This window comes from Cyprinus carpio, chromosome B21 (genome assembly GCF_018340385.1).
Source record: "Cyprinus carpio isolate SPL01 chromosome B21, ASM1834038v1, whole genome shotgun sequence".
NCBI lineage: Eukaryota > Metazoa > Chordata > Actinopteri > Cypriniformes > Cyprinidae > Cyprinus > Cyprinus carpio.
The window spans coordinates 18,157,918-18,173,052 of NC_056617.1; the positions used below are offsets into that span (position 1 = coordinate 18,157,918).

General features: G+C 37.9%; 1 protein-coding gene and 5 non-coding genes across 6 annotated transcripts; all 6 read right to left on the reverse strand.

Moving 5' to 3' along the window:
* Positions 1-1,871: 1,871 nt before the first annotated feature.
* On the reverse strand, positions 1,872-13,864 carry LOC109046329 (H/ACA ribonucleoprotein complex subunit DKC1-like). Its single transcript, XM_042747688.1, has 15 exons — positions 13,760-13,864; positions 12,935-12,990; positions 10,971-11,057; positions 10,550-10,641; positions 8,356-8,540; positions 8,186-8,250; positions 7,675-7,801; positions 6,659-6,788; positions 5,458-5,602; positions 5,260-5,380; positions 4,933-5,051; positions 4,749-4,852; positions 2,788-2,836; positions 2,544-2,702; positions 1,872-2,225 (listed from the first exon to the last, which is right to left on the reverse strand). The coding sequence occupies exons 1-15, from the start codon at positions 13,773-13,775 to the stop codon at positions 2,157-2,159; spliced, it is 1,524 nt and encodes a 507-aa protein (XP_042603622.1). The 5' UTR covers positions 13,776-13,864; the 3' UTR covers positions 1,872-2,156.
* On the reverse strand, positions 5,140-5,215 carry LOC122141351. The gene has a single exon (XR_006157737.1). It is a non-coding gene; the product is annotated as a small nucleolar RNA SNORD83 (small nucleolar RNA).
* Positions 6,483-6,620, reverse strand: LOC122141356. Its single transcript, XR_006157741.1, has one exon. It is a non-coding gene; the product is annotated as a small nucleolar RNA SNORA36 family (small nucleolar RNA).
* LOC122141350 lies at positions 6,860-6,936 on the reverse strand. The gene has a single exon (XR_006157736.1). It is a non-coding gene; the product is annotated as a small nucleolar RNA SNORD83 (small nucleolar RNA).
* LOC122141349 lies at positions 8,618-8,694 on the reverse strand. Its single transcript, XR_006157735.1, has one exon. It is a non-coding gene; the product is annotated as a small nucleolar RNA SNORD83 (small nucleolar RNA).
* Positions 10,719-10,927, reverse strand: LOC122141358. Its single transcript, XR_006157743.1, has one exon. It is a non-coding gene; the product is annotated as a small nucleolar RNA SNORD17 (small nucleolar RNA).
* Positions 13,865-15,135: the final 1,271 nt, after the last annotated feature.

A 15,135-nucleotide genomic window follows, 5' to 3' on the forward strand; every position in this document is an offset into this window, starting at 1 on the left:
ACAAAAACTGAGAAATTAATGACAGAATTTTCATTTTGGGGTGAATTAATCGTTTAGGTTTTATCATTGGTAGAACATAAAAGTCGAGTATGGTGTATTAGAATATAGTAGTAGTCATGCTATATGTTAAACCATTAAACCTCAGCCAGTTTAAAATAAGAGCGGCCCTTGCTCGCCTCCCTCAGAGACACGAGGACGGAGCGCCACCGTGTGGTTCACACGCTCGCCTCTACGAGCACAGTCCCATAATCAACTCGATAAAACTCTATAGACAACTGTAAACACACGATAAACACCACAGATACACACACACATCACAGGTGCTCAAACAGAGCTGAGAGCAGGAGATTCTCACACACACACACACACACAAAAAAAAATAAAAAATATTCCATGATTGATGTCCTTCGTGCATGATTGTATTATTTCTGTAAAATGTTTAGGTAGCCTTTTAAAATAGTGTCAAAACACATATAACATTGAAAATACATTTCAGGATATTTACAGAACATCACCTGTTTGTTTTATGAATCTTTGTGTGGTTCCAAGTGTATAATTACTGTTTAATATTAGGCTTACCATAATTAATTATAATTATCATTACACACTATATAAGCTAATGTAGAGATTTATTTGAACAAACATTAAAGGGATTGTTCTGTCGAACAGCTGCTGGTAGCCATTGACTTCCTTAATATATTTTTCCACAAAGAGAAGCATAGAGGTTTGGAATAACAGAAGAGTGGGTAAATGATGACAGAGTAGTGTTTTATGGGTGAATTATCCTTTTAACTGTTTATGCATGTGTAAATGTATATATATATATTCTGGCCCCAAAAATATTTGGCTGTTTTTATACAGTGTATGGTTTAAATCTGTAATGAACTGCAGCTGTGGATACTCAACAGAACATGTATAATCTTCACATTCACTAGGTGCTAAAAAGTACCTGCAAGCTCAAAGAAGTGTTAGAAAAGCTCTAGCATCATACGTCTAGAGATGCCACATGGCTGGAAAAAAAAAAAAAAAGTGCTGGTGACATTAACAGCTACAAGAGCAAATTTCTTTGTGCATTATTTTAAGATGAAAACCAGGCATCCTAATGATTGTTATATTAGATGTACCTTTGTCAGGACTGATAAAGACCAGCAGAATAAACACTGCTGTCATGCATTCTCTTATTTTTCAATTGAATAGCAATCATCCAACAAAGTCTATTCTTGCTAACAAAAGTCAAGTAGAAAGAAGAAAAAAAGGCAGGAAGCGGTTTCCAGTTCTGTGAGTTCAAAGCAGAATTCTACGAGGATACACATAGACCTGTAACTACTTTTGAAGTCCTTTCAGTTCTCCTCCCTTTCAAACAGTAACGAAGAATAAAGCCCTCAAATACTCACCAGAAACGACTACACAGACTAACAGCTTCATCTCAACTGCTTCTTAAAAAGCAGTAGTGATAGTGTTGCTTAAACTAAAACTGCAGTGTGTGTGTGTGTGTGTAATAACTTGCTTGATTCAATGTAATAAACGGTCTATTTTCTGTGCTGCAGATGACTAATGTCGTAGGCCTGTGGTTAGAATAAAAACCCACTGATAATCAGTGACAGCTGATATTATACAACAGACTGCATACAATGCATAAAAACCTGAACGTTTTACAAGCCAGTGTTTTTTTTTTCCTCAAATATAATCTTCATATTCTCCTGTATCTTTTGGGGGGTAAATAAAGCTATGAATTCTTTATTACTGAAATGGAAATAAAGAAGCTCTGATAACTAAACAACAGATTTTCAAGAAAACAAGTGAGGTGTATAAATGAATGGGTCCCAGCAACCACTGAATGGACACGCAGGGAAATTAGGCTTTTTTTTGTAAAAAGTCAGGTTTCATTTCATTACAATTTCTATATTTACAATAATAATAATAAAAAAAAATTCATTCAAATACATGAATAAAACCCAGGCAATAGGGTTTCATCTGGACAATATATATATAATAAAAAAAGAAAAGAAAAACAACCGAAACCGTTTAAACGCAAACTCATGGACTCGACCGACCCGCCGTCCACTACGACACTGAACACTGACGGAAGAACGGGTCTCCATTAGACAAGTCTGCTGTTAAATTTACTGCTGCAGTCTCATCACACAAGTCTCTGTTCATTCTGAGCCAGCCTCGGCATCTTTAGACTTTTTCTTCTTTTTCTTCTTCTTTGCGCTCTCCGTAACCTGTGTGTGAAAAGAGTACGCTCAGAATCAGTTGTCATTCGATCAAAAGAAATTAAAATATCCTTTTTCTGTAATCAATTGCCTATTAATATATTTATATTGTTATAATTTCAGTCAATCTAAAAAAAAAATAAAATAGCATATTTTTATGAAGTAGTCTATTATTACTGAAGGCCAGTATCACTGATATCAATACTGCTACTGACGTCTCTTAAATGCATTTTTCTCTCAATCGTTGTCATTAATTATAGCCATTAAGCATTGCAGTATAAGTCAGTCATTTTTAACATTTAATAGGCTTAGAGAAATAATACTCGCCTCAGTTTCTTCCTCTGCTGGAGCCTCAGCCTCTTCTGCTAGCTTCAATTTCTTTTCTTTCTTCTTTTTCTTCTTCTCCTTCTTGATTTCTTCTTCTTCCGTCTTTGTGTCCTGAGCAGCCGCCGCGTCACTTTCGCTCCCGCTCTCGTCTCGTTTCCTCTAGAATAGCCCAGAGAAATCGTTAGTTCAATACCAAACCAATATGAAAGAGTGCAAATGTGTCCATGCGCTCCAGAAATCCTACCTTCGGTGCCGTCTGCCCAGCCTCTGCACTCTTCTTCACCTTGGGTGTGCTAGGAGAGGAAAAAGGAAAACTGTGTTTAGTTCTGAACCCATGCAGCTGCGGAGTCTGAAGGAAGTGTGAGGGTTTGTCCACAGAGCTCAGAGGCGGTCCGGCCCGCTGCAGACAGCACTGTCCTGGGCTCTGGGTTTGGCTTTAGCAGACAGACTCCCTCCAGGGTCACCGCAGACCAAAAAGGGATAACAGTCTGCAGAAACGGCAAGATTTTTTCCCTGATATTAAGTGTTTTGGGGGGGTTTTTTCCTTAATGGGATATTAGTTTTGTAATATTTGGTCCACTGATGATTTGTGACATCTTGTGGGTGCTTTAACCCTTTCCCTGCCAGCATTTTTGAAAAAAAGATGCCAGTCACCGCCAGCGATTTTGATGATTTTCACTAAAATTCGATGGCCTCCAGTATATTTTGCTGTATGAATATTTGAATATGCAATACACCAAAATAAAGATCAGAGCCTCTACTTTTAAATAAAATAATTAGGTTTATTCTAGCTTAAAGCATTCTGTTTTTTTTTTTTTTATCAACACTTGAATAAAAGTAGGTTTCATAAAAATACACAATTGAGCAAAAAGGTAAGAAAATCAAATTTTTAATCAAAAACTACATCTGAATATTCAGTACGATTATCAAAGCATAAATCCAGTAAATCGCTTCCATCAACACCTCCAAAGACATACCACTTCCTGGATCATCATTTTACTCTGTAACAGTATGCAGTTTTCATTTATATGCTGTCTATTGCTGATGATCTCATTATTTATCATATGCATCTGTTTACATAAGAGATCGCTAGTTTCTCCATCCTGTTCATGTGTTTTTGTTCAGGAGGTTTTGTACTCGTTCAGAAGATGTGTAATAGCGCCCCCGAGTGTATAACAGTGAAAACACGGAAAGCCATAAAACTCAATGGTTAAGCGTCGTCTTCTACATGAGAAGATAACTCGTCAATGGCGGGGAAAGAGTTAATGGTGTGTTCACACCAATTGCAAAGCGAATATGTGCATCTTATCACTTGCGAGATGTTTCTGGCGAATAAAAACATCCCGCGATTAACCATGGTGCCTACGATCTCTGCTTTGTAAATGTTGTGGAAGTCCCAAATACACCGGAAAGCCAAATGCTGATGTGTTAATGCATGTTACATTTTACTACTGTATATAAACGGATATTATTTTTATTTATTGACAGAAGCATCTCTGTAGCCATGCTAACAAAATACAACTACCACTACAACTGATTTTAATTGTTTTCTATGCTTCTTATACCTATATCAATTTCTGGGATGCTCTCTTCCATTTTCGCTAACGTGTCAAGTGAATTTTCCACTCGAGTTGGAAAAACAAAACTCAACTATGCAATTCTAAATGCAGTGTAAATACATTTATGCCGACCATGAACAGTCTGTAAATACACCTCAATGCCACTTCAGCGGCAGCTTCTGAAAACAACGTTATGGCCACAAAGTAGCTTTAAAAAGTGTGTTAAATCAAAGTACTTTTAAAGCTACTTTTTGTAATGTCTACTCAATGTTTTTAAGCCAATAATGACTTGTTTGGCACCCATAGAACAAACTGCATCACTGATTTTACATTATTTAGTGGCAACAAACGCTCTGTTTTCCACCAAAATGGAGCTGTAATTTGAGCCAATACTACATTACTGACCATAACACATCCTACCAGTCTGTTTTGACATCAGAAGTGATTTTATGCCACTACGAGATTTTTTTTGATGCAACAATTTCATCAAAACAATGACACGTGCAAAGCTATAAGACTCCCTTATGTGAAAATGCACAATTTATTTGTTCTATTGTTATTGTTGCTGCTGTCATTTAAAAAAAAAAAAATCAAGATTTATGATATGTTTGTGATCTTCTAAATATGGTCTCAGATGTAAGTGTACCTGTAGTCTACGTAGCCCTCTTTCCAGTCTGCCGGGGTGCTGCCGTTGGGTTTACCGTGTTTGTCTAGAAGTCCTTTCTGGATCATCATTTTCTTCTGACTGGCCTGAAATGCATGAGTTTTTAAAACGCATGTAAACACGGATTTCACCGATTAGCAGCGCGATTTCTCTGAATGTTTCTCACCTTCGGTCCAAGGCCCCATTTGCGTGGATACGTGTCTCGCTCCATAATGACCCTCTTGATTTTGGCGACAACGCCGTGGTCACATGTGGATATGACGGCGGTCGTCATCAGGGCAACCGCTGAGAAAAAATAAATAAAAAACAAAACTCAAATCTGCGAAAAGATACGTGGCGGCTGTTACTCTGAACAGATGCCAGTTTCTCACACAGCCATCAGTCTTGGGTGATAGATAGACGGTCATCTTTGCAGTAATGCTCATGCAATCTAGATCACATCATGTGGCTTAAAACAGTGCATGCTGGGGCTGAGAGACAGTTTAACACTCACCTGTACATATAGCTTCTCCTTTCGTGGTTATAACGACTATGTCTTGATTCACTTCAATCCCATCTTCGTACCGCAGGACGCCTGGCAGCATGATCTTAGCGCCGTAACATATAGCGTTCACCTGTTACACAAAAGCCTTATTAGACCGGCCAACAAAACTGGTCCGGAATATTGAATTCCATAAACAAGCTTTCATACAGCGCTGTCCTTCATGACGATCCTTTTGTGGGAGACGAGGAGTTTTTCCAGAGGGTAGATCACCCTCCTCAGGTAAGTTTCGTCTTTGTTGTGGTCAAACTGCCACTGTGCGTCCAACACGTCATGCATGGTCACCAGGTTATCCGGAGAGACAAACACCGGTATCAGCCAATGAGAACGCTTTTAATGTGGCCTTGATCCTTCAAACGTCTTGCAACAGATGAATTAAGAGTTTCGGATGTAAACATTTAAACCTTTGCATTTTATGCAAGTAAATATTGTATTCATGCAATTTAATACGAAGCCATAGTCTACTGTAGTTTAATTAGGAGTGTGCGATATATGTAATTGCTTTTTTAACATTGTGTGATTTGACTTTCAAAAGACCCCTACAGAGCGCACACATACTGTACACAAGTCTGTGAGAGTGCGTTCTTTAACTGCATGATTCGTTCAATCACAATGACTCACTCAGTGATTTGCTGCCACCTACTGGTGGTATTAATTTCACATTCTTTTATTATTTAAACGATTTCAAATATCATTATTCAACGTTTTACATTTAATATATCAAAACATTATTTATGCATTTGTAATCGCAGGTTAAATGCATTCACTTCCTGCATTACAGCGTGTAAAAACATCTAAATGTCACTTAAGACGCAGCTTCTGTATTGCAAAGATGAATTTTGTTAATACTGTTAATAATTTCATTTGCTTGGTAACAGGCCAAATTTCGAATTAACCTAATTCACCGATTAAACATAAGCTTTTGACTCAAAAGATAATGAACACTATATAAAAAATTACTTTATAAAGGTAAAAATGCCCATAAAATGTAAATCTACTTAAACTTGTTGGAAAAGATTCATTTCTATCAGTGTGAACTGACCGCCACAGAATATGAAGAATATCAAAAACTTTAGTAGTCAGCTGTCCACGGTAGTTCTTAAGATACCAACACACTCAGCAAAATATCGAATTATCGTTAGAGATATTTTGTCAATATCACACACCCCTAAGTTTAATGTAGGCTGAAGTTTGATGAAGGTGGTCACAGCAGAACCACTTCACGTCTCTCTTGTCATTCAGCCATTTTCTGTACCAAAGATTAATTACCAGAACTGGGGAGAAAGCCCAGAACTGAACTCAACACTTTGGTTCTGCAGACTTTGGAGAGCGAGTGGGTTCTCGACGTACCTTTTCTCCCATCACACCGGAGCGGACACGCCGCAGCTCCTGCATCTGACCGCCGACTCCCAGCAGCAGCCCCAGATGAACACACAGAGTCCGGATGTACGTGCCCGCCTCACAGCTCACCCAGAAAATACCTGCACACCACGTGAGCATACAATTACTCACAATCTTGCACTTTTCAAACAAAGTCATCGTAGTGCATAAAAGCCATCAGTCATGGGTGATAGATAGCAGGTCATCTTCACACAGAGTGCTAATGCAATCTACGTCACATCATGTGGCTTCAAAATAAGAGTCAACATCCAACTGCATTCACAATAGGACTGGGTGATACCGCTCAAAACAATCACAATATTTTTCATATCAAATGCTATTGATATTTAATCACGATACTTATGAACAGTGTTTGGGAAAGTTACCTTTAAAAGTAACGTGTTACGTTACAATTTTTGGTAACTGTAAAGACCCTTTACTTATATAAGAAAGTAACTCAGGCATTTCGTTGTCAATTTAAAAATAATGAGTTACTTTACTAGTTACTTGAAAAAAATAATCCGATTACGTAATTTGTAATGCACTACCCCCAACACTTCTATTAATAGGGAAGGAAATGCTTTCCACTTGTTTGTTAGAACTTGAGAATGAATGCTAACAATTTTACAATAAAACTCTGCATTTTTATTTATTTTTTCACTGCATGTACATTAAAAAGGATAAAAAAAACTAGCTTGTATATTTTTTGCATACCATTCTGTAATGATTTAAAATGAACTTCTGGCGGTTTTTATCAAACAAAATGTATAAAGCTGAAAAGTGCAGGAGCAGCTCTGGAGATGAAGTTCTCACGTTGATGTTATTATATATTTGAGTGACCCTGAAATCATGCATCATGTGTTTGAATGTCCATAGATTATCATTATCGAGAAATTATCACCAAGCCTTATTTTTGTAAAAAGTAAATAAAAGAAACAAGGTGCAGATTTCATGCCGACTTCAATAAAACCTTTTAAAATGTTCTACCTAATCGTCTCTCTGCATCATATTCGATCAGCTTGCTCTCATAGATGGTCCGCACTCGTAGTTGGCGCTTCACAGCGGCGATGAGCGGAGGCCTCTGGAACAGGGCTCCTGTCAAACACTCCAGAGCCTGCAGAGAAAAGCACAACACTCAGAAGCTCTCTCTCAGACTTCCTGTAGCCATTTACAGTCACGCGGTCCGTGTGCACGTGTTCAGACGTGTCAGCTCTTCTTCGGTGAAACCGGGCCCTCCAAACCTGCATGAGGCTCCAGACCAGCGGCTGCAGAAGAACACTGCAGCAGACAGCAGGAGACCAGAGAGAGAGAGGGGGCCCGGAGACACTCAGAGAATGGATAAAACACGCTCATCATGTCACACACAACAGAGAACCGCCGCGCTAACAACCTGCACTTGCCACCTACATTATTCGCCAAATGAAGAAGTGCTGTTGACTAAGTATATACAGTCATTCTACTCAACTACTTGTTTAAACCAGAACACAGTCCTACTTACCCTCGCTAGCTGGTGTTCGTTCTCTAGCGCATTGTGCAGCCGTACTATGCCCACATACTCTTTGCCTAAAAGCAACGGCACAAGAGTAGTAAGGAGAGGCCACTAGTTTTACTGTGTGTATAAACATATCACATATAACTCTTGATCTTGCAGTGTTACGGCGGACCCACCGGCGCTCTGCTGAGATTTGACCAGTCGCGTGGCTCGTTCCACACACACGATCAGGCAGCCCGTGACTTTGGGGTCAAGAGTGCCGCTGTGGCCGGTTTTCTCCACGCGAAGAATTCTCTTGATCCAAGCGACGACTTCATGGGAAGAGGGGTTTGCAGGTTTGTCCAGATTAATGAAACCAGTCCTGGGAGGATGAAAAAAAAAAAAAACAACACTTGCAGCAACTCATGGTATAACTAAAAACACTTGCATTTTTGGAGAAACCATCAGTCATGGGTGATAGATAGCAGGTCATCTTTGCACAGAGTGCTAATGCAATCTACATCACATCATGTGGCTTTGTGTCATGACTAATACTTTAGGGATGTAACAATTCACTCAACTCACCATGTGATATGATACACGATACTTATTTCAAGATATGACTTTAACAATTATATTTAAGGCAAATAATAAATGACAAGGTGTCTATTATTTCTCAGATACGCAGATTCACTCTCTGCCAGCAGGTGGCGCTTATGGAACAGCAGAGATACAGTGTTTCCATGGTTACTGCTGTAAACAAAGCAGTGCTGTGCTTAAACCACTGGTTTAACATGTATTACACAGAGATGAGATGAAAGAAAATACCATCTAAACTAGGGCTGCGCGATTACTTGAATGCGATAGTCATGCGCATCTTGTCAGTAAAGCCGGTTCTGTGATCGGTAGTAAATCTCCTTCGCGCGCTTTCAGATGGAGCAGCATTTACTACGCAGAGCCGTAGTTCACTGACAAGCTACGCAATATCGCATTCATTATCGCAGACAATTTAATCACACGATAATGAAATCGAAGACATCTTTGAGATAATGACAGCTTGTCAGTGAACAATGGCTCGTGTAGTAAATGCTGCTCCATCTGAAAGCACGTGAAAATCACATTTAATAACATGTTTTTACTCCAAACTCACTTCATAACGTCAGGCGAGTATTTGAAATAAATCCTTCTGTGAGATGATGTAGCTTCTTACAACGAATAAGGCACGCAACATATTTCATAATATTCTAGGTAAGAATGAGGTCGATTAGCATTGCAATATATCCTTTATTATAATGAAAATCATAAGAACTTAGATGAAACATTGTCATAGTCATGTGTTTATTAGTAATGTAGGATCAATGAAAGTGGTTAGTGTTCCTGTAGCTCAAGTGGTAGAGCATTGCGTTAACAAGCGCAAGGTTGGGGGTTCGATTCCCCAGGAACACATGATAGGTAAAAATTGATAGTCTGAATGCACTATAAGTCGCTTTGGATAAAAGCGTCTGCTAAATGCATAAATTTAATTTAATTTTAATTTAAATCTTGTTTATCCAGCTACTAGGGCTGTCAAAAAATATTTCGAATTTTCTACATTCGAATGCAAAACCGTTGCATTATGCACTTTTTTTTTTTCACAGATAGTCATTTTACCGTATTTTCCGCACTATAAAGCGCACCGAATTATAAGGCGCACCTTCAATGAATGGCCTAATTTAGAACTGTTTTCATATATAGGGCGCCCCTGATTATAAGGCGCATAGAATAGAAGATACTGCAGTCAAACGTTTAACTGGGTTTGCGTTATGCATCCACTAGATGGAGCAGTGCTAAACGGAATGTCAACATTTTGACAGAGCGCCTTGATCCATATAAGGCACTCCGGATTATAAGGCGCACTGTCATTTTTTGAGAAAATTAAAGGCTTTTAAGTGCGCCTTATAGTGTGGAAAATACGGTAATTTGAATTTTGATCATATTTAAGTACAAAATTCGAATTTAGTTTTTCAGCTATTTTGAGAGCCTTACCAGCTACCGCTATCAGGATCTCTTGGGTTTCTTCTGCGGGGCGTATTTGGTGTTTGTGCTAGAGCGCCCTCTAGCCTTCGGATGGATATTTACTACTGATCACAGAACCACGCTTCACTGAAAGACACGCATGACAATCACAGCTTCAGCCTTATCGCGATTGCGATCTCATTCCGATTTATCATGCAGCCCTAATTTAAACTCTTCTGAAGACGGTCAGTTCGCCTCAGAGATGCATTCATATAAACCCCCACACCCAACAGTATCACGACTTGTTTAACATCACCGACTTGAATCGGCACATTTTTATCGATTTTCAACCAGCTTTGTTACATCCCTATAACTTATTAATCCAGGATTTCCTACCTGACATAATCATGTATGTTCCTCTTGAGTGGATTCGAGCCATGCGGCAGAGGAGTGTAATGAGCCGTCCTGATGTTGAGCTTATCGAAGTTCTGTAGATAAGCAGGTTTATAGGTCACAACAAGAACACAAAGCAGAAACGACTAAATCAAAACCCAAGATTGCACGTGTGATCAGAAACGTCTATTCGTCTTTGTCAGAACCGGGCTGACCCTCGCACCAGTGCATCAGATCCCGCCGCGGTCGACCCAATAGAACATTGCATCAGCCGAGCAGAACCAGACCACTGTAACCCCGCGGCCCAGAACGGACCGCACGGCCGCTGAGGGACAGAACCAGCAGCGCTCAGCGAATGGATAAACACGTTCATCATGCCACACGTGCACTTGGTGAAAGGATCTGTGGGTAAACGGACACAGACCTTCAGTAGTAACGGCCATTGAGACGTGTCCAAGCGTGCAACCTTAGATTCAGGTTTGATGAGGAAGTCTCCGCTTTCTTGAATCTCCTGATGGCAACAATTTAAAAAAAAAATATATATATATATTAGAAGGCAGATTTCGAAAATGACCATCTAGATTGAAATCAAGCGTTGTCGTCACAATACCAAAATTCAGTACTACAAAAATTCATCAATTCTTTACAAAACTTTAATACATTTTTTAACACAAGTCTTAGAAACAGAAAGATTGGTCTTTTCAGTGTCAAATACAGGGTTTCTGCAGGTTTTAGGATAAAACTTTACAAAAATGTGCCTCACTAGGTGTGTTTACATGGACACTTTTTGCTTCCATCGGAATGAATTTATTCTGATTGATGAATCCGAACGTAGTGTTTACATGAACACTAAATAAAGTGAATTTATACGCCAAATTTAAGTATAAATTTTATTCTGTGTCTCAAAACAAGATTTCATATCTTAATTCATTAAGGAAATCAAGTACCTTAAGATAGTCATCTATTTATTTGTATTAAAATCAAGACAAAAATACTGAGGGAACATTTTTTGCAACATGCAACATTTAATGCCATGACTTTACGAATTTATGACTGCACTGAAACTGCATTTGTAACCTTCAATCCGTTGAGCACCATTTAACCCTTGTGCGGTCTTCGGTCATTTTGAATTTTTAAAAATTGTAGCTTCACCAGAATGGTACGAAACTTGGTGACTTTTGTGGCACTTGGTACGTGAACACAAAAAAAAAAATGAGGGCATGATTCAAAAAACAGAGTGGTCGTTAAAAAAAAAAAAAATAGTCACACACATGGTCTGCAACTATGTAAAATAAAATCAATAATTCGACTACAATGCAGTAAAATGAAAATTAGAATTTTAATGTTTTGTGTAACCAAGTGCTTTCTGTGTTCAGGTTTGAATGTAGTAATAATAATGCAAAACTACACTTAAAATCAACATTTAAAACAAAAATATAAACCTCAACAAAAAGTTGTCTTTGAGAATGCCTTAATATACATTTAAATCCACAACCTAATAAAAGTAAACAATTATGTATAAAACCAATTAGGGAATTCACAAGCCTCTCTATAGAGTCCTATACAGGAACCTAGTGGCTACACCTTGAAGTTACAGGTGTTTATTTTTTTGCTCTCACCAGGAGGCGCTATTCTGCCTTCAAAAATTGGATTTTAAAGGCCTAGTCTATTTTAATCTGAAAGACTGCATTAATTGAAAAATTTGAAAACATTAGAAAAAAAATTGGACTATTTTCAATGGGAAAACTAGATCATAACTATTGCATAAATATTAATTAGTACCATAATTCTCTCAAAATACAAAAGAAAAAATATTATTGAACAAAAATATATTAGATTGATTTTACTGTAGAAGAAGAAAAAAAAAAGTTACATTTCAGGTGTCCGATCACTTTTGACCGCGAAGACCATGAGTGTGACTCAAACGAGGAGTGCACAAGGGTTCAGTCTACTATATCGAGAGAAATATTGGAATGTTTTCCTCAAAGGGAAAAAAAAAAAAAAAAAAAAAAACTTAATTGTTATGCGACTAAAGAAAGACATGAATATCTTGAATGACACGAGGGAGAATACTTTATAAGGAAATGTTTATTCTGGGAGTGGAGTATTTCTTTAAGATCTGCACAAACCCTGCAAATATTTCACAAGAACCACAAGCAAATCAAATGTCTATTCATCTTAAAAATTATATATATATTTCTTGTAAACATTTTCTCCTTGTTGCATACCTAGTTATCACATTATCGAAATAACATTTGTGTCAGCCGAAATTTATACTGATGATATATCTATACATGCAAGTTAAAAGCTATGTAATCTGTTGTTGTTAAAAAAATTGAATAAAAATTCATGAACGAACGTGCATGCATATTAAAAAAAAAGCATTACCCCAATTTCTCCTTCTGAGAACGTCTTCGTCTTCTTTTTCTTCTTAGCTGATCCAACTGAGGATAAAATAAATCATCGTCACAAATCATCTGATCATGAATATTAGTTTAGTGAAAAGCACAGCTGAGTTGAACTGCACACAAAGCTTTGGTGGTAACGTGAGTTAGCAGTAGCTGCGGGACCACGTGGCGCGTGCGGACAGCACGTGGAGTCTGGTTCTGATCTACCGCAGAGTTTAACGTTGCGTTATTAACGTTAAATTATATTAAACCACCGTCCCTACAGATTACGTTCCGCTACGTTAGTGAAGCAAAGTAAAACAGGATCACTTATGAGCATTAAGAGACAGTGATTTGGGGTTTTCAGAAATTAATCATTTAACCCAGCTGCTAAATTCGGTTCCCTTATTGCATTAATTATTAAGAATAATTTTTTTTTTTTTTTTTTTTTTTAATAGCAAGATATCAGGCGTCCACGCAAGCAGAAAGACATTTACTTTCCCTAATACTAGCCAACTAATGACAGGTTATTCGTGTGGAGAAGAGTTAGATTTTCTACAACAGCTGTTTATAGTAATGCAAGTAAAAAAAAAACGCATTTCTAAAATTGGATGTATAAGCATAAATCTAGCATTTGTAAATGCACTCGTGAATTTCCTGACCATTCGTAGGTTGAATTGAGAACTCATCTTTTGATCGATTTGCCTTTAACGCTACACTTCTTAAGCGCATCATATTTGTGAGTAAAAACGCAAAGTAAAATATTTTAAGCAACATCACAGAAATCGTAACTAAAATAACGTAAACGTGTAAAATGTGAGCTTACTTTCTGTGTCCGCCATCTTCACTGCTGCTGCGCGCTTCGGAGGACGGCAGCACGTGTGACTGAGCGCGCATGCGCATTTCTCTGCAGAGATCTCAGATCTCGGGAGATGAAGCATCGCGATATTTAGATGCTCCTCCTCAGGGGACGAGAAATCTCACTTTGCTCTGTCTTTTCACTTCAAAATTAAAACATTTTTACTCCACAAATCAAAAACATTAACGTGTCCACAAATCCCTCATTAACCAATGCACACAAAAACTTTCATATTCAACATAACACCATGTCACAGATCACTATTGTTTTATATAATCTTATTTACTTCATCTAGATTACATGCAACAGCACTGGTTATATTACACACGTCTATAATATTGATAAAATGTGTCAATGCGTTCAAAAATTATGTTTATATGTACATTGGCCCGCAGTATTCATATATCAGAAGGCTTTATCAAAAACAACTTAAAAATGACGAATTTCACAAGCAGTTTTTGGTTCAGGTAAACTGGAGTAGTACACAAGCTAGAAAAACAACTAAATGAAAACATATCTTGGTTAAAGCTACACCTTTACATTTTAAAATGTGAATTGCATTGACTTTTCCACGACCTCCTGCACTCGTGTATACTTTATTGATTTTGTGCATTTTATTTTTATTATGTACAGGTACATCTCAAAAGAATTAGAATTTCATGGAGAAGTTCTTTATTTTTTGTAATTTAATTCAAAAAAGCAAACTTTCTTATATTCTAGATTCATTACACACAAACTGAAATATTTCAAGAGTTTTTTGTTTTAATTCTGATGGTTACGACTTACAGCTTAGGAAAATGTAAAATTCAGTATCTCAAAAAATTTGATTATTCCATTTTGAGCTTGATTAGTTTGATTAATTTGGAGTATAAATACTGGGTACCTCCTGGGCTAGTTTAGAACATGCAAACACAATTATGGGAAAGACTACTGACCTGACAGTCGTCCAGAAGACAATCATCGACACCCTCCACAAGGATGGTAAGACACAGAAGGTCATTACTGAAAGGGCTGGCTGTTCACAGAGTGCTGTATCAAAGTATATTCATAGAAAGTTGACTGGAAGGAAAAAAATGTGGTAGGAAAAGATGCACAAGCAACAGGGATGACCACAGCCTTGGGAAGACTGTCAGGAAAAAACGATTCAAGAACTTGGGAGAGCTTCACAAGGAGTTGAGTCAGCGCATCAAGAGTCACACGCTCAGACGTCTTCAGGAAAAGAGCTACAGCCGTCACATTCCAAGAACCAAGCCACTCCTGAACCAGAAAATAACGTCAGAAGCATCTCACCTGGGGCAAGGAGAAAAAGAACTGGACTGTTGCTCAGTGATCCACAGTCTCCT